Source organism: Branchiostoma belcheri, unplaced genomic scaffold, assembly GCF_001625305.1.
Source record: "Branchiostoma belcheri isolate BF01 breed outbred unplaced genomic scaffold, Haploidv18h27 scaffold20, whole genome shotgun sequence".
NCBI lineage: Eukaryota > Metazoa > Chordata > Leptocardii > Amphioxiformes > Branchiostomatidae > Branchiostoma > Branchiostoma belcheri.
In genome coordinates this window covers 547,759-566,045 of record NW_017803491.1, presented here as the reverse complement: position 1 = coordinate 566,045, position 18,287 = coordinate 547,759, and the positions used below count along the sequence as shown (strand labels likewise).

The window sequence follows — 18,287 nt, the reverse complement described above, 5'->3', positions numbered from 1 at the left end:
AGATATTTTGCTCATAATTCACATTGGATGATCCATTATTCTTGATACACCACAGGTCACTTGTATGAAGACAGATTTGTACTTTGATCTAAATAAAAAATAAGAACTTTTACTGTCAATAGTTTAAAATTAGTTGTGTGTGTTTTCATTTTCACAGGAATAACCAGGCATTGACTGACCTTTGCGACCTCCAGCTTCTTGATGACCTGTTGTTTGAGGGAGTCCAGTCTCTGTATCAGTGCCTTACACTGGGAGTTGAGATGTGCAGAGGCTGGGTTCTCCACATGGGCACATAGCTGTTCACACAGGCTACCCAGACCCACCAGATCTGAGCCATACTGTTCCAGCTCAGACAACAGCTCCTAACAAACAGACAAGTCATAGATTTACATGGAGGAGATGGCTCATTATAAGTCAACTTTTAACTACAAATACTGCTTTAAAATATAGTTTACGTGGTCTACAAGGTGTCAACCAACACTTACACACTATTCTTAAACAGAGATTAAGACTGTTGGAGCACATACAACTACTTCTCCATACCTCATACTCCTCCCTGAGAGACCTGTTCTCCTTTTGTTCTGTCTTGAGCAAGTCTTGGAAGGTTCTCTCCCTGACAATAACCCAGTCCTTGGCAGTGCTGTACTGGTCCTGGTACTGCTGCCACAGTTCCACAATCTGGTCATAGGCAATCAGCTGGTTCTCCATGGCCTTCAGACACTCAGTGTCTCTGTTAGAGAATTTAAGAAAAATACTGAGATACTGTACTGTGTGGAAAGTAATTTTACACTGTAGTACATGACTAGTATAATGCACCTAGTACACTTCATCACACTAACTGTTATGCAAATATTTATTAAGTGTCAGCAAAGCACTTTTTCTCTGACTCTTTGCTGTGGATGCAATGCAACAAAGTATTGGAATGTTGGAGAAAGTTCCTTGAATAATTTTTGCATGATAGGACACTTATGTGATAAACATCAACACAACCTCCTTTATCTAATCATATGGGGCTGACTTAATTATTGCCCTAAGGCAAAACAGCAAGATTAGCTACTTTAACAACTGGTGTCAGCACCTTTCGGGAGGAACAAAAGCAGTCCATTCAATAGTCTTATCCACAAATTAGACTGGTATGCAACAGGCTATGTGACAGGAGTGCACTGTCCCTGTTATTGTTAAAGAGTCGTGTTGGAGGTCTTGGAGTGTGTTTGAGTTATATTTTTTTATATTAAGATAGTAGAGAGGCTTTCTACATTTGCCATGAGAGAAAAACAAGCGTTTATTTTTGCACCTGTATATCTGAGACTTCGTTACCTCTACAGAGGATGTGCTTAGAAAACATTATCTTTGAATTCTCACCTTGCTTTCAGCTGGTCCACTTCTCGTTGCAGTCTGTCCTTAACCACAGGGTCAGACTCCTGCATCAGCTGTGCAGCCAGCTCCCCATGGACAACCAGGTTGTCCTCTTTGGCCATAAACTCCTCCTGAAGCTCCTGTAAACAAGGTAAACACAGATGCAACAAAGTACATTATGCTGAATACAGCTACATACATATAAGTACTGTGTGATTAAAGCATTTCCAGATTGGAGGGAAAATTGCCTTTCTGCAGTCAAGAGTTATTGAAAACCTATTGAAATACTGGTTATTTTCTTCTCTTATCATAGTAGTCATTGCAAAGCATAGGCACCACACATTATTCACCAAGTGCTCTACTAAAGGATGTTAAAGTCGTTTACCTTTGTGTCAGCCTATTGTGAGCAAGATGATGAGGGGAAGATATAAATAACTTAATAAAAAATGTGAGGTATTTCAAAATGCATCTTAAAATGCAGTGAGCACAGGTACGCTGACTACAACCATGCAGGAAAGTTCCAGATATAGAGAAGATATAGAGTGACAGTCTTTCTTACCTTGAGTTCCTCAGCTTTCTTCTTGAGGGTCTCCAGATCCCCAAAGCCTGGCTTGAAGCGCCCCAGTGTATACTCTGTGCTGCCCAGGTGCTGGGTGATGGTCTGCTGCACCTGGTAGTACTGTTTCCACTGGTCAGCCAGGGTGGACAGGGACAGCTGCAACTCTGACACCTGCCCAGGACAGGGATTACCACAAACATGTTTCCCAACAGACATTGATTTCGATTGCAGGTCATTTCATAAAGATCCAACTGCAACAAAGGACAGCTATGTCTCCTGGCCTCTTTCCTACTTGCAGCAGGGGCAATGTCTAACACAAACATAATTATTGCCACTATATCTGTGTGTTCACTTGCAATTACCCTATGGGCATAAGTTTGCAAATAAAGTTTGATCTATTTACATGTATTATCCAAGACAAAAGAAATGGGGACTGATCCAACAATGGGACGTCAGTAATTATATGTTAACAGTAAACTACTTGAAATCCTGGGTAAGCAGGAAAGCAAATTGTTGTGCAGGATTTTACTGTAAAATTGTACCAAGGATATTTTAACTTTTCTGACAGATATGACTATATATTATACCTGTTGTTGTAGGTTGGTCCAACCCTGTCTGACTGCCTCCATGTCTTGCTGGATAGCTGCTGCTGCAGGGTTGTCCTTTCCCTGGACCTGCTGCTGTGCTGTCTTCACCAGCTCTGCCACTTCTGTGTTCTTCTCCTTCAGCTCACGGTCAAGGTCCTGGCAGAAACAGAAGGTTCAAGGTTCAGTCAACCATGTTTTCATTCCAAGAAAGAATTACAAGAATTGATTTTGTTTTGAGTCAGTCACCTTGTTCACGTCTACTCTGCCCCCCACGGGAACTTAGATAGGATGACATCTGGAGATGTCCTAACCTTACACTCACCTGACAGAATGCCAGTGCATGTTGGACCTCCACCTCAGAGCTCCTCTTCTGGTGACGTTTGAGCTGGGCCTCCTGTTCCTGAAGCCAGGACTTCACCTCATTCAGACGGCCCTCAAACTCCTTAGCATGACTCAACAGGGCCTGGTATCAAAGTATGTGTTAGTACAAAATCAAATCACTTATCACAAGAATGTCAGACATTTCTTTCAACTTTCAGTTTACATGGCATATTCAGTTTATAATACATGTAAGTACTCAATCATTTATTATCTACTTCTGTCAACTTACAGTTTTTATTTCTTTCTACTCAAAGAACATAATCCACAATGTAAATATTTGAGGGACAAACAGAACTACACATAATGATTATTTGTTTCACAGATTGTGTTCATTTTGTCAAAGAGCTGTAATTGCTAATCATCACAAAGTAAAATATTGACATTCCTCTTCAGTTTACCGTACTGTCTTTACACGGTAAAGGACTACACAATGTAACAGATTACACAATGTAAATTTAAGGTATTCATCATAACAAGGCATCTTCTGATCTTACTATACATGTACTTGGTGTTTCATCGTTGCAACAGAGTAACTGTTGTAAGCTCTGTGTCATTGTCAACCCTACCTCTGTCCTGTCCATCCTGGCCTGCAGGAGGTTGTTCAGTTCCTCCCATCTGGTGTTCATAGCCTCATGTTTGACCAGGAAGTCCCCGTCCTCAGGACCTTGGGAGCTCTGCATCACCGACTGGTTGATGAAGTCAACTGTCAGCTGCTTGGCTGACATGTCTATCTTGTAGCCCTGTTATTATACACAAGAAATTCTATAATATATCAAATATTAAGTTCAAACACCATTGTGCAACATATTTTCTGAAAGGTCTATACAATGTATTTCACTTTTAAACTAGACACTCTCTACAATTCCTTTCAAATTTTCCTCCAAATAGTTGCAGCTTGGTTGCTGACCTTGTATTTTTGAAGCACTGCCTGTAACTCAACCACGGCTGCCATGTCTTCCTCATGGGTGTCCTGCAGTGCTGCCTCCAGTCTGTCCATCCACAACAGTAGTTCAGCAAGGGCCTAAACATAAAACAGTAGTAACACTTAAAAGAAGGATCCAAGAACCATATTGCTTTCTTTCAAGATGAAGCTCAGAACTTAGTGGACCAGGACTTAGTGGACCAGATATAAAAAAAGTCTGATCCTGACCTGTCTGGATGGTAACATTTCCATCTGTGTCCTGTGTAGCTGCTTCTCAATGGCTGGGATTTTCCCCATCAGCTGTGTCCAGTTGGTCTCAATAATCTTCAGCCTCTCCTGCACAGTCTCTGCCTGCTGGCTCTTCAGCAGGATCAGCTGGTGACCCAGGGCTGTGGACGACTCCTTCAGAGGCTGATGGAGGTCTGCCTCCTTTCTAAACTCCTGTTGACAATAAGAAAACAGTTTGTCACTTAACAAGACATGGCATATTGGAATCATTGCCATCTTCTGGAGGGAATAGAATGCAGTCGTCTGTCAATTGATAAATAAAGGCGAAAGAGATTTGCCGTCATTCACACTCAGGAAATGTTCCACTACAAACTCTGGCTGTTATTATATGATGACCTGCTTTGTCAATGTGGCTGCATGATACAATAACTATAGTATTGTATCAGCAACATGAAGGACTTACAGTGAAATCATCAATGGCTTTGTCAATGCCACGTGGTTCCTGCTCAGCAAACTTGTTGAGTTTGTCCACCGCCCCTTCCAACCAGTCAATGAGCTTGGTGGAGTCCTTGTCGAATGTTCTCCACTGGTTGTACAGTTGCTCAAGTTTGGACAGCTCCTGGAGAACCAGAGATTATCAGTGTTTAGTAAAAAAAAGAGAAAAACAGAAAATAACAATTTCATTTAGCTTTTACTTCATCATTGTATACTTGAAAGCTTAAATAAGCAAAATGGCAAATCATTTTGCCATTCTTGTAAATTGAAATGCAAGTCATGTTTCATTTGTTCTTTGATTGATCGCAAAGGTCTTGAAATAATTTCAGCACAAATGTGTATATATACCAAACATATAGAGAAGAAAATACCTGAGAAGTCTTTGTCTTTGCTGCTGTCCATCTGTCCTCAAACTGAGACAGTTTGGTCTCCAGAGCGGGGCAGTACACAGACTGGAGCACAGAGTTGCCCATGTCCAACATTCGCTGCACTACAGGCTGATGGTCCTTCAGGATGGTCACAACGATCTTTAGAACACCCACATACAAGTATACAGACACACACAGTAGAGAGGAGCAGAGATGTGCACATGTTAATGGTGAAAGGCTGCTACTTACATGTGCTTAAGTGTTAAAAGGAAATATGTTAGCAAGCAAGTTGTGTAATATATTGAGTGAAATTTACCTTTAGTTTCTCCTATGCAGGTAATGCATGTGTGGAAGAATTGCAGGTATTAGCTGTTAAATGTATTTGATTTTTAGTTAACACAGACAAGGTAATATCCATACCATTTCAGACTCCAGAAGATAGCTTGAATTCATGTATTAGCCATAAAATTTAAATTGTACCTGATACAGAGTGACTCTATCCTGAAGTTTCTGCACCACATCCTCTGACATGTCCTCAACAGGGACCTGTTCTTCTGTCTCCTGCAGCCATTCATTCTGCCGCTCAAACTCCTCCTCAAACCTGACCCACGTCTGTGCTACTGTATCCAGGTCCTGAGACAGTCTAGATGCAAGGAAGATTTAGGATAAGTGGTGCAACATGCTTAATATGTTCTGGCTTTCTTCTTCCTATGATTCTTATATCCAAGACTGATCTCAAATGTGCACAAGGACAAAGTTTTGATGGGAAGATACACACTGTAAGTGTTTGGGAAAGGTGTTACACACATGTAATAAAGTATGAAGCCTTGTAAGACGTCTCCTACCTTTGAGCCCTGTCCAGTGCATTGGCTGCCCTGTGGTTTAGCCCTGTGTGCTGTTCGATGTACTGCTCCCTTGTTGATGGGTCTAATTTTTGCAGCAGTGAGTCTACCAGGACTTTCTGTGCATCCAGCCCCAGGAAGAACTCACTGTGCTTCTCCAGGTGAAGTTTCAGCTCCTCCAGCCCTGTCACTGTCAGCATCCCAGTGTTCAGCTTCTCCTCAGCTGTTTCAATGAAGTCAGAGTAGTCCTGTAGGAGCTTCTCATACTGCTGCAGTGCTGTGGCTGCCTTACCCAGATCATTCTTCCTCCTGAGATATAACAGGCAATGTTGTTTTTAGCACATTCACATTAAAATAAGGCTCACCATTGACCAAGAGGATGATGGATTCAACAATAAACAGGCAAACAAACAGACCTGTTGACAATCCTCAGAAGTTCATCCCAGTTGCTCTGCAGCATGGTTGTTTCCATGGTGACAGGAGCACGTGGATCATCATCCCCCATCTCCCTGCCTCTCTCCAGAATGGAGTTAACCTGGTCTTCATGGTCACTGATGTCATCTTCTATGTCCTGAAATAAGCATCAATAAATTGAAATCAACAATAAAATATGCTACAAATTTCCTTTCAGACTAACTGCAGTAATACTTGTAAAGTATGCTAAAAAGGGAAATTCTACAAGGAATGAATTCTAGAAAATCATCTGCTATCTGTTTTTTCTACCTGTAAGTGGGCCAACTTATCCTGGATGGTGTACTCAGTGTCATCATCATCATTCATGATGTCTGACTTGGTCTCTGTTATCCATGTGTAGAGAGAGTTGATCTCCATCTGTCAGAGAGATTAAAAAAAGACTTGTTTGGGAGTATTTCTAATTGCTAACTACAAAGTACTGCCAGATCTGACTGTTTTGTTACATATGTGCTTCTATAATCTATAATATTGTAGTGTCCCAAATCTAAGACTATAGTTTGATTTGCAATGTCATCACAAACACACATACAGGGTAGTAGAATGATTGAATGTTACATTAATTTCATGGAGATGATTCAGCTTGACTGACCTGGAAGTCCTTCCATTGTGAGTTCTTCTCGATGAGTTCTTGTTCCTTCTGTAGAGCCTGTCCCTCCAGGGTGTGGAGCCTGTCCTTCAGGTCAGACAGCGTCTGCTGTACCACCTGCCTGTTCCTGCTGTCTGCCTCCACCATCAGCTGCTGACAGGCACGGTTCATCACGTACACCTGGTCCTGGAATGCACTAATCTCCTTCCGCAGGGACTGGGGAAAACAAGTCTCAGTTCAGTTCATATTCTTCATGATCAATAGTCAATAGTGTAGGGCCAGGTAACGGGGGGTGCCCTAATTCCGACCTATGTTCCATGCAAACACACAGACCTTTGGTAATAGTTTATCTGACCAAAACCCCGCGCAATATGAGATATAATATTGACAGATAAAGATCACAGCGATTAAAGCTGCACAGCTGTGTATTTCACTTGAGTGTAGCGCCTTACACCCAAGCGTAATGGTTCGCGAAACGCACGGCATGTTTTCGGTTATTTTGCCGGTGGAACGTTCTATCGCAACAGGGGTGCCCTAATTCCGACCTAGTGTTTAACACAGATCGATCTGAGAAGAGAGTTTAGAAATTATAATACACAAATTATGACTAAAACAATCTACAACTGTTTTTCTGTCCCAAACAAGTCCTCTTTTTACGATTACGCTCCAAAGTGGCTGTTTGAAAGGCAAACCCTGCTTTTTTGACACGCTCGTCAACCCTTGAACAAGCGTCGAATTCACACATATTTTTCACTCGTCTGTTGTCGGAATGTACGAACTAAAACAAACTTTGTGAGATTACCGATATCAACACAAAAACATTGTCCATTATTGTGGTTATTTTTAGGCACGTGCTCCCATGCATAACGCCGCAACAAGGATTTTTCAAACTAGTTCGGTATTAGGGATGGGTCGGAATTAGGGCACCCCCCGTTAGCAGTTTTACAGAAAGGAATATGAGCACATCAGATTAAGTGCAGTTTTGTGACATGAACAGAGAAATAGAGCTGCTATACATGTAGTTAGCTAGAGCCAGAAACAAGCTGGACAATAATTCAATCTGAAGGAGGTGGAGGCAACTGTAATGTGAATGTTGAAAAGTGTGCAAACTAACAACTTGAAGAAGCTATTGTAATCTTTAGGATTTCAACAGCATTGTCAGATGATGTAGCCATTCCCAAAATTTTGTTCAGAATAAATAGTTTGGCTGAATCCCTAGTCAATGCAACAACGCATCAAAGATAGAGACCCTCACCTCGTTCTGTGCCAGTTGAGCCTCTGAGTCCTTGGACCAGTCTGAGGTGAAGAGTTTGAGTTCAATGTTGTCCAGCCAGCCTGATACATCCTCCAGGGCATCCTGGTACTTCTGTTGGAAGTCCATAGCCTCCTCCAGACGAGACTGACTGTCTGTCATCTGAAGAACCCAGATGTACATTAATGTGGGTGAATAAAACTTTTTAATTACTGCTAAGAGACATGGGACTGAGGATTCAGTTGTCTTATGAAATGATTGTTATAAAAAGCCATGAAATACATAGATGTGATGTTAAGGATTACCTCTGACTGCATGTTCTCCCAACACTTGTGTAGGTCATCCAGGGTGTTCTTCAGTTCCCCCATGTTGGTCTCCCCCTGCCCAGGACTGTCAAAGGAGGGTGGGCGGAACTGGCTCATGGAGAGTTTTCGTTGCAGCTGTTCAAGAAACACAGCAGGATTTAGCAAGGCAGAACATTTGGATCATTGACACTACAATGTAGATGTTAGGTTTCAAGATACTAATGGCAGCGACATCAAGAACATCAAGAGAAGACAAACACCTGAGGTGGTGGTCTGTTCTGCTGGAGAGCCAGCTGCAGCTGCTGTTTCCTCTCCCCGATCTCCTGAGACAGCTCCTCCCACCGCTGCTTCAGATCTGCCATGTCCGTCTCACTGCCATTGCTGGATCCCATGTCACTCTCTGTGGAGGACCGCTGTCGTAGGATTCTCTCCCCTTTCTTTGCAATGGACTTCAGCAGGTGTTTGTGCTGGGCCAGCTCCTCATCTAGTGCTTTCTGTTGAGAGGTACAATATATGCTTGTCTGACTGTCTGCAAAGTTTTCTAACTCACATGGGTGTGATATCAAATCCATGCGAATGACTGACTGACTGGATACCAAAAATCTAAAGAACTACTTTTGTCATTCAGCCATTTTTGTTACTAGTGTGACAAGTACAGCATTACCTGTTTTTCCTCGTATGTGGGGCTGCCCTCATCCAGTGCGCCCTTCTGTCTCATCAGGGCAGAATGGTGCTCTGGGATTGATGGAAGTGTGGGTGGGGCTCTTTTTGATCCAGGGGATGTAGGTCTTGCACCTCCTTCTGCACCTGCAACACCTGTTTCATCAGCTGGCATCTCATGATCACTGCCCATCTCCATAGGCGTGTCTGTAGTGTCCTGGTCAGCAGAGCCCTGGGCCACACCAAACAGCTGTTCTGGGGAGGTTTCTGATGGGGAGTCTGGGGTTGCTGCTGTAACAGAGATGCTGACGCCCTCCTCCCCTACTGCTGCACCCTTACTGTGGGCTATCCACTTCTGCATCTTCTCCACACGAGACTGAGGATCAAGAACAACAAAACAAACATAGTGAGCATTGGTTATTGAGAGTTCCAAATTGATTATCAATTTATTAGCTAATCAATCAATCAATGAATCAATCAATATCATTGGTAAGCATCAATAAAACAATTAAGGATTCAAATAAACAAACAAGGATGATGATCATAATCTAAAAATTTCTTTCAATATGAAATTTATCTAAAATGTTAAAATGGTCATACAACAAGACAACAAGTAAAAAAAAATGTATCAAACATCATCCTGACCTGGTATTCCTCCAGTTCTTTCTCTCTCTGCTCACAGGCCTCAGCAGCCTGACTGATGTTTTCTTCCCGATTTGTGAGGGCCTCCTGTAGATCAGCCATGTCTCTTTGTAGGTTGTTGAGCTGGGAAAACATCAGCTCCGCCTGAAAGGTTTGTGTATTGTTATCATTACTGTGGCATTATCAACATGGTCGTGTTTATCTGGACTCTGTCAGTGTAACCTTGTAAACATGCAGCCTTTATGGGCGACCGAGTCTGAGGACAGACTACATACAGTATTAGGACAAAGTTTAGTGTACCTGTGCAGGCGGCTCTTTCTCTACCAGATCACTGCAGCGGTCCTGAAGCTCAGGAAGCCGAATGAGATGGTCCTCAAGGTCTGACTGGAGGCGCTGCAGAGGAGACACAGGGAACATGTGCTGTATTGTACATGTACACTCATGTAATAATCCGTTAAATTGTCTTACATGATAGCTTGTGGACTAAAAATAAAATTTGTCTTTGTTTATGTTGTTATGTAACCTTGTTGAGTTGTATTGCTGACAAGTCTCCTTCACTCATAACTGGTTAAGGTCCTGTTAAGTTTCAACAGTCTTCAAGACCATAGACATACAGAACTATGTCATATTTTGGTGACATCTTTATTCTAGGTCATCTGAACAACTTGTCATCTAAGAGCAAGGATTCTGTTGGTGTTATGGCCACGCATTCAAGTTCAAATACTTCCCCAATAGTCAGCACATGTACCTACGAATCAAATGACACCCTCCCACTAACCCCAGGCTGTGCTGACCTTTGACCTGTGAAGGTCTGGGTTTGGTAGCAAATTACCCAAAACACCAATGCCAAGGTTGACTATACAGACAAAATACTGACAAACAATAGAGGTCACTGAAGGTCAGTGCTCATTGGCTTCACTACATTTAAGATCTAACAACAAGATCTGAAATTGAGGCAGCCCAAATATTGTGAGTATGTCATCCAAATTGTACTGAAAGATGGGAATGTTAAGGTCTTTTGCAACCAGGTGACAAGGGTACTTATGTGTAAAAATTTGCATATTTGTGCTTGACGTGGAGCATGAGTATTAGAACACTCTTCCACATCAGTAAACACAGACCCAAAACAAATCGCTTGTAGACATGTGGGCAGGGGGCCAAATTCCAGAACATGCACACTAAAACTTGGCCAGTGTCCAAAAATGTCATGTAAACATCATGCAAGAAAGAACATCACTTACCAAGTGTCAGCTAGATTGTCTTTTTCAATCATGTATAAATGGCACTTGTATTTTTTTATCCCAATTTTTAACCAATGTTTGTGGTGGCAAGGATATTTGACACCCTAGGTTGGGCGTGTCCCTAACATGTGCCAAGATGGTTGGGATATTTTTACCCATATATGTCAGACATGTGTAGTATGCCCATAACAAGCCCCATGACACCAACTCTACGTGTGGTAAACACTGGAGAGTTTTCTAACATGAGACAATGTCCTCTTGGGAGAGGTCACCACTGTAAACAGCTTGTGGGCAACATGGATGCAAATCCAATACACGCATCTCTGTTACAAAAGTAATTAAACATAATATATAGGCCTCCAATATCTCACATTTTAACTAAATATACTGATTACTTCTCGAATTCCTGAGGCAATAAGAACAATTAACCACACGTGTAGAAATATTTATGGCATCCTTTCTAACAACCTGTTGCTCCAGCATATTAGTGCACAGGGCCGATTATTCTTTGCTCTATCATGTGGTACAATGTGGCCTTTTGGCTCATGAATAATTAAATAACTTGAACACAAATATAATACAACCCTTCTGCAGTCTTAGATATCAGAAATTCCCTGCTTTGAGAGATAAGCTATATCCCTGATACGACAGCCTACAGTCTGTTTACCTTGTTTTCTTCCAGCTGCTCGTCGAGAGCTTCCTTGTCGCTAGCGGTGATGAAGTCAATGGAAGACTGAACACGTGCACTGGTGACCCAGGTGTGCAGCGCCTGCATCTCAGCCTGGTAGGCTGACAGGGTCTCCTGGTGGGCCCGCTGCTGCTCCAGCTTCTCCTGTAGTGAGGAACAAGATAGTTGCTATAAAGGAACCTTCCGTTACATATCCTCCTATAGTGGGTAAAATGCTGCCTTGTTGTACATACCTCAGAAGTGCTTCATTATTTTCTGTTAATGTTATGTAAATTTTCAAAATAGCTTACCTATGACACACATAAACATTGCTCAGTTGACCATGGGAGCTAACAATGATATCAAGTAAAGAGTGCCACAACAGCATGGCACAGTATCAAAAACATACCTTGTTGAGGAATGGAAAACAGTCTGATGGAAACTCCATTTAGACTTCTCCATGATGTACCATTGTAACATGTAATATATCAGAAAGGCACCATTTTTGCTGAATACCTGTGATACCACTAATGCTTTTGTGTAATTCTATAATGAGATGCTTTCAATACAGCTCTTAATCAATGGGCATGCTGTCTTCCAAAAATGCAGTTCAATAGTCACTGCCTGTCTGCAAAGCTACAATGTACTCCATGTGTAACTACTGCATTTTGGGGACTTCAAAACATTTCTAGTACTATCACGTTACCTGACACATTAATATTTAATGTCTTTGCAATTCAATTCATTGTTTGGCATCACCAGTGACTGCGCAGTTTTCAAGAAAAAAAATGCAAAAGACAGAGCACTCATGACTTTCGCTATATTTCCCAAGGAGACTTCTGAGCTCAAGCTTAACAGAACTTTAAGAATCCATTCAAATGGAAATATCCTGTTCACAAATCAGAAGAGACTTGGGAAAAAACTACAGTTTCTATTTCATATGAACATTTTACCTCTATTTCCTTTTGCTTGGCAGCGGCTTGGTCTTTCAGAGAGGCAAGTCTGTGATGAAGGTCAGAGGTCGTGACTTGGACGTTCCCCTCCACATCTGTTGACTGTGCGGACTGGGCTGCCTGTTGACCCCTCTCCTCAACCTTCTTCACACCTTCCCTCAGCTGGGACAACTCAGCCAGGACAAACTGTGTTGGAAATATTAGCTGCTCTTTATCTTTTACTCATTTTTCAGGTGGTTAGGACATGTTCAATGTGATGACACAAATCAGAACAATGACTGGTTTACAACTGTTACAACGTTAGTACATGTATATTTTTTTAAAACTAGTATAAAATGGAATGATCTGCTTGTTGCTAATGTGTGACGGTTTTTTTCATAAAGACTTCCAAATTCTTTATTCAATCTTATACTAAATTGAGACAGACAGCAGACCTGAACATCTATCAGCTGGTTCTCCAGGTCATCCCCTCCCACCAGTACAGCGTCCAGCTGTGCCTGTGTGGTGTCCAGCCCAGCGCTGACCTCTGACACAGCCTGTTGGTACTCCTCCTGGTGCTGAAGGGCCTGCAAAAGCTGCTGCTCTCGGGAGGAAACCTGTCAAACAGGAGAGAACATGTTTTCCTCAGATTGGAAAGGTGGAAAACGAATAAAAAACACCCTCTCTGGATAGAGTAAAATGCTTTGCCGGGACAAAACTCTGTATGCTAGATTTTTTATGTACAATGCAGATACTTCAAACAATGGAAACATTATTTAACGAGCAATGAAGCTGAAGGGGCCACAAGCACCAGGGTCCAGTCACCTCTGACCAGATTTTATTACAAAATCAACAAACAGCAGGACATTAATTACTTTGGAGTAACATTTGCCAGGTGCTATTGTTCTCTTGCTGGTTACACTGTAACTGAGACGACAGTGAAAGTGTAGAAAAGGCAAGTTGAAATACATGTACTTAACGTCTGATCTTATAACAAAGGTTATACAAATGTAAGAAGACCCACCTGTTCCTGTAGACTCCTACAGGATTTGTTAAGCTGATCCAGCTCAGGATCCCCAGTACTGAGGGGAGTTTCTGGCCTGAACTCAACCGGAAGAGACATGTACTCAGCACCTGATTGGTCCAACTCCTGTACTGTCAGATCGCTTTGTGTGGACGTGACTGACGCAGCTGTGCTGGGCAGGGAGCCTGGGACAAGTTCACCTGGCAGACCATACGCCTGGGGAAAAGTAACCTCACATTGAGTCAGATGTGATCACTGGAAAACTCTGTGCACTATCCCTTAAATAGGATTCATTTCAAAGATCAAAACATCACAAACACCCTTCTTACAACAATAACCTTTACTCTGATAAATTCAAGCTGACAAAGCTATTGTGATTTGAAAACTGGTTAGACAGGTCAATGATTCTTATTTATCACATCAATGCCAGCTCTAAAAGTGTCTTTTTACGTGTGGCTTTTGTATCAGAGCTACAAAAACACAAAACTACAAAATCACACAAATAAACAAGTAGAATAAGCAGCTGATGATAACACATTGACTAGATTAAGCTGGTTGACAGGATCCTTGAGGACAGTATGATGAAAGATCTTCCCTCCCACCAAGGAAAGGTCATCTGCAGTCAATGCTTAATAATAGCATATTCATCACTTCACTTAATTTCTGTGGCACTGATGATACACATACTACTAAATGGTTCTTGACATACTAAATCTTCATTATCTAAATATAACAAGTTCATTGAAATTTAAAAATTCTGTACCGTTTTCTTACCCCGGTCTTGAAGAAAAGGTTTTTTTTGGACAGTGCTTGACAGTAGAATATTCTCTTTAAACTATTAGACACCAATGAATTTGAGTCTGCAGCTAAGCCTTGCTGACCTGTAGCCTCCTGCCTAGCAGCATGTCGTGCCTGGCCTGGTCCCAGGGGTGCTGCGGCCTGACCTGTGGCATGGGGGAGGATGTCACACTTGCACCACTGCTCATCCCACTGTCCTTTCCTCTCTCCTCAGGCTCAAGGGACTGTGGGGGGGCGTGACATGAGTGGGGGTCAAATCAGTGTATGTGGTGCAGTGAGATCCATAAAACGTGCTGTGATGAACAGGGTGATGAACAGGCGGGGTTATCCTTATGAACACTCGTGCGTTAATCAATGTTAATGGGACACTTCTTGGCAAAAACACTCGTGCTCTAGGATCACTCTTGTAAGAGGGAATTCAGAAGAAACGAAGGAGCACACCAAGGAAATACTTAAGGAGGGAAGAAGACTGAGTTTGAGGTTAAACTGTTGGATGACATTACTCACCAAGGAGAGAGGAAAGGCAGCTTGGCAGTTGAAAGTCTAGGAGGATGATATGTCCATTTACAAATTAAAGAAAAGGGGAGTCACAAAAGTATATGCAGATGACCTTTTAACAATCTGCTTCTCAGGTATAGATAATAATAATACAAGCAGTAGCTGAGTTCTGCCACATACATGTACGAAGTCACAAACCAACAATGATGGAGTAAACGGAAACAAAAACAAAACAAAATAATAAACAATTGTGCATGTGGCACATCCTCCATTCCAGCCAGTTTCCCTACCTGATTTGAGCTCCTGTCCTCGCTGGCTGTTGACCCAGACCTGACCCTGTCCATCAGCACGTCAATGGACATGTCCTTGTCTAGCACAGGTCCTTGTATGGCTATCTGCTGCCGTTGCGCATTTAAGATGTCCAGCTGGTCCTGGTAGCTCTTCACCTGGGCAACTAGAGCCTGGGGAAGAGCAGCACAGACTTTAAACACACACATCAAACAGGAGACATCAGGGAAACATCTAATTACCTTGTCACACGTTGTGTGTATTCCATGATACCTTGCATTGGGTCACATTGAATCTGGAATGCCACGCTGACAACAGTTGCAGTCAAATTAATACATGTCATATCTCTATATCTACTGTAAGAAGAAGACAATAGAAGAAGAAACCATGTTACCTGATGCTGAGCAATGCGTTTCTTTATATCATCTATATTTGCCCTGCAGGGGGCATGTCCTCCATCTGCTTCTTGGCCTCCTCTATGGCACCTGTCAGCTGTTGTACCTGGGCCTCATGTTGCACCTCCTGGTTCACAGCCTCCTATAGTGGGATACACAGAAGTGTTACCTTACCATTCTGAGATGAAATAATTAGATCAGTTACCACCAGTTAATACAGGACAGAAAGGTGACCCAGCCTGACCTTGATGGCTTGGTTCTGTCTGACAGCGGCCCGGTGCAGGATTGCCACCTCCCCCTGTAGGGTCTGTGCATTCTCATACGCCGGCATGTCAGCTGCCTGCACCTTCAGTCTCTGCTTCCTCTCCAGCAGGACCAACATCTCAGCACGGTGGGCCTCTATGTCCTTTAGGAGTGTCTATAAGAGATAGAAGTACATTTGTAATTGCTATTATCTGTTTTATCATTGCCTGCCATTGCAGGGAGACTAAACATACAAGTTTGTTTATTCACATTTGATTTACTCTCAGGGAGACTTACGTAATATCATTTGCCACCATAGCTACTTCACATGACGTAGACACATAAATGCAGCAAGATGCCAAACTACTGAACTCTTGTTACATACCTCCTGTGCTGCTAATCTCTCCTTGAGAGGAAGTTGTTGAAACTCTGGTGAGGCGAGTTTAGCCTGAGACTCCTCCATCTTAGCCTGGAGCTGCTCAACCGCTGCTTCAAAGTCTTGGGCTTCATCTTCATGGGTTACAATTAAGGAATATAGCGTTAGTCTTAGCAAAAGATGTTAACATTCAAAATATGATTATTAGTATCTCATCATAGCAACAAGTCTTAATTCCATGTCTGTTGCTTTTGTGAGTATGTGTGCAAGGCTGTAATAAAATGAACATTACAAAACATGCTATCATAATGGTGGCTATGCAACCCTCACCTGTGGCTTCTGTCAGGTGCTTGAGGTTCTGGTTAGCTGCTACCTTGAACTGACCAGTCCTGTCACTGATATCAGACAGCCGTGGGAGGAGAGACACATTACACAGCTGGCTCAGCTGGTGCATCTTCTCCCGCATTATCTGGATATGGGGCTGGCTTTCATCACCCTCAAGGATATCCTGAGAAAAGCAGCAAAACAATAAACATTTTTGAGTTAAAAATTTGACTGCCTGTTCCTTCTTGCCAGATATAAGAAGTATATCAATATGGAAACATCAAGAGTAAGGGGGTGAAAGCAATGTATACACTTATCAATATTTTAATGTGACAGAAAGTTCACTGTGTTTCACCCCTAAGTAATCTTATGTTCTTGCTCTGACCTTGTGCTCTTGCTGTTGCTGGCACACCTCATCATAGCTGTCCCAGGTAATCCCAGGTCTGACCAGCTCCTCCCCTTTCTCCAGCCACTCACTGACCTGCTTCTCAGCATCCTCAAACTCTGCCAGCATGTCAGCTGCCTCATCCAGGTTCTCCTTCTTTACCTTGGACTTAGCCTGAAGACGGCACATCATGGTCGAGAAAATAGTGTTATGAACTAGAAAGGCCAATATTTGCTTTGGAGCAAATATAGCGATGGGTTCACCACATTTTACGACATGGCAGGGAAAGAATGAGAAACACTAGAAAGGCCAACATTTGCTTCGGAGCAAATGTAGGAATTTCACTCCATACCCTTCCCCAAACAAAAATGAGAGATTCTAAATAAATCATACTGCAATTATACAAGGACAAGCTGTTTGAATCTCGACAGGTATTTACAAAACTGGCACTTGGCAATTATCTCCCTTTTTTTTACAAAGATACAACGACACGCACTTTAAATCTCGACAGCTTTACTTTACACTTTTGACGAGATTGTAACTACTACTAACGGAAGCAAAATTTTCACGGCCTGAGAAAAATGGACATGTTCACGGAAGTATATATTCACGGTGGTGACAGTTGCAGGAAAAAGAAAGTCCGGGAATTATTTCCTGTAAATACTGTAATGATAAGTTCACAATACAGAGGTGACAGTGAAAACCGTGAACATTGACCCCCCGCTTGCGTTGCGGTACAGTGAAAAAAAATCGGGAATTACAGCAATCAATTTACTGAGTATGTTTGCTTAGTTTCCAGATGTTTTGTACTTGTAGTTTTTAAATGAACGAAAACCGATGCGCGCACAGATGTTACTTTTGTGACAACATCAAAGTGATTTTGGTTTGTATGTTGAAAAAATACAAAAGACTAACATTCAAAGTTATTGAAATTCTTGAGTAAGAACAATCAGTTTTGGAATGTTAAAAGCAAAGCAATGGATATTAAAACGAAAATGTTAAAATTAAATGTTGAAATTGTTAAAATGTAAAATGGTTAAAATGGTTAAAATTGTTAAAAATGTTAAAATTGTTAAAAATTGTAAAAAGGGTAATTAAAAATATCCAGTGTACCGGGGTTCGAACTCGCAATGTCTGGACTTGCAGCCCCGAGCTATCTGGACGCGTTTCCATTACTCTCTGCATTGTATGTCATATAAAGTGAACAACATGGCGGTAACGATCGCTTCAAGTACTAGTAAGGGACTTTCTAGGAGATTTCCTTCTTTATCATGTTCGCTTTTGAACCACCGGTACCTTGATGTAACGTAACTATCAATCCGGCTAGCAGAAGCCGCCGGCTCCCTGTCCAATCTTTGAAAACTGTCGGGCATGCAAGCCCTCAACGCTCGCTTTAGGAAAATTTGCCAGGAAGCCGTCTTGCGATGTTCTCAGCAACACAAATGAACGCCTGTACACT

General features: G+C 42.1%; 2 protein-coding genes across 9 annotated transcripts in view; both read right to left on the bottom strand.

Moving 5' to 3' along the window:
- LOC109469183 (nesprin-1-like) overlaps positions 1–15,205 on the bottom strand; it is a 40,070-nt gene extending 24,865 nt beyond the window's left edge. For 4 of the 8 annotated variants that reach the window (XM_019767620.1, XM_019767615.1, XM_019767621.1 and 1 more), the window contains exons 1-30: positions 15,108–15,205; positions 14,403–14,543; positions 13,522–13,737; positions 12,953–13,114; positions 12,519–12,704; positions 11,566–11,730; positions 9,958–10,050; positions 9,661–9,801; positions 9,020–9,391; positions 8,616–8,849; positions 8,356–8,490; positions 8,054–8,212; positions 6,802–7,014; positions 6,462–6,569; positions 6,155–6,309; positions 5,742–6,047; positions 5,377–5,539; positions 5,213–5,224; positions 4,900–5,055; positions 4,497–4,652; positions 4,034–4,246; positions 3,791–3,904; positions 3,450–3,623; positions 2,825–2,965; positions 2,503–2,658; positions 1,916–2,086; positions 1,742–1,753; positions 1,363–1,496; positions 544–730; positions 180–362 (exon numbers count right to left, since the gene is read on the bottom strand). In XM_019767620.1, the coding sequence (XP_019623179.1) occupies positions 180–362; positions 544–730; positions 1,363–1,496; positions 1,742–1,753; positions 1,916–2,086; positions 2,503–2,658; positions 2,825–2,965; positions 3,450–3,623; positions 3,791–3,904; positions 4,034–4,246; positions 4,497–4,652; positions 4,900–5,055; positions 5,213–5,224; positions 5,377–5,539; positions 5,742–6,047; positions 6,155–6,309; positions 6,462–6,569; positions 6,802–7,014; positions 8,054–8,212; positions 8,356–8,490; positions 8,616–8,849; positions 9,020–9,391; positions 9,661–9,801; positions 9,958–10,050; positions 11,566–11,730; positions 12,519–12,704; positions 12,953–13,114; positions 13,522–13,737; positions 14,403–14,543; positions 15,108–15,179 (4,830 nt within the window). In that variant the 5' untranslated portion in view covers positions 15,180–15,205. Of the gene's footprint in view, positions 1–179; positions 363–543; positions 731–1,362; positions 1,497–1,741; positions 1,754–1,915; positions 2,087–2,502; positions 2,659–2,824; positions 2,966–3,449; positions 3,624–3,790; positions 3,905–4,033; positions 4,247–4,496; positions 4,653–4,899; positions 5,056–5,212; positions 5,225–5,376; positions 5,540–5,741; positions 6,048–6,154; positions 6,310–6,461; positions 6,570–6,801; positions 7,015–8,053; positions 8,213–8,355; positions 8,491–8,615; positions 8,850–9,019; positions 9,392–9,660; positions 9,802–9,957; positions 10,051–11,565; positions 11,731–12,518; positions 12,705–12,952; positions 13,115–13,521; positions 13,738–14,402; positions 14,544–14,826; positions 14,874–15,107 lie in introns of those variants that run through there. The other 4 variants (XM_019767619.1, XM_019767616.1, XM_019767617.1 and 1 more) reach the window with 4 other exon arrangements.
- LOC109469062 lies at positions 15,174–17,020 on the bottom strand. Its single transcript, XM_019767447.1, has 6 exons — positions 16,829–17,020; positions 16,450–16,627; positions 16,129–16,253; positions 15,745–15,918; positions 15,500–15,642; positions 15,174–15,278 (listed from the first exon to the last, which is right to left on the bottom strand). The coding sequence occupies exons 1-5, from the start codon at positions 17,018–17,020 to the stop codon at positions 15,532–15,534; spliced, it is 780 nt and encodes a 259-aa protein (XP_019623006.1). The 3' UTR covers positions 15,174–15,278; positions 15,500–15,531.
- Between the last annotated feature and the right edge of the window lie 1,267 nt (positions 17,021–18,287).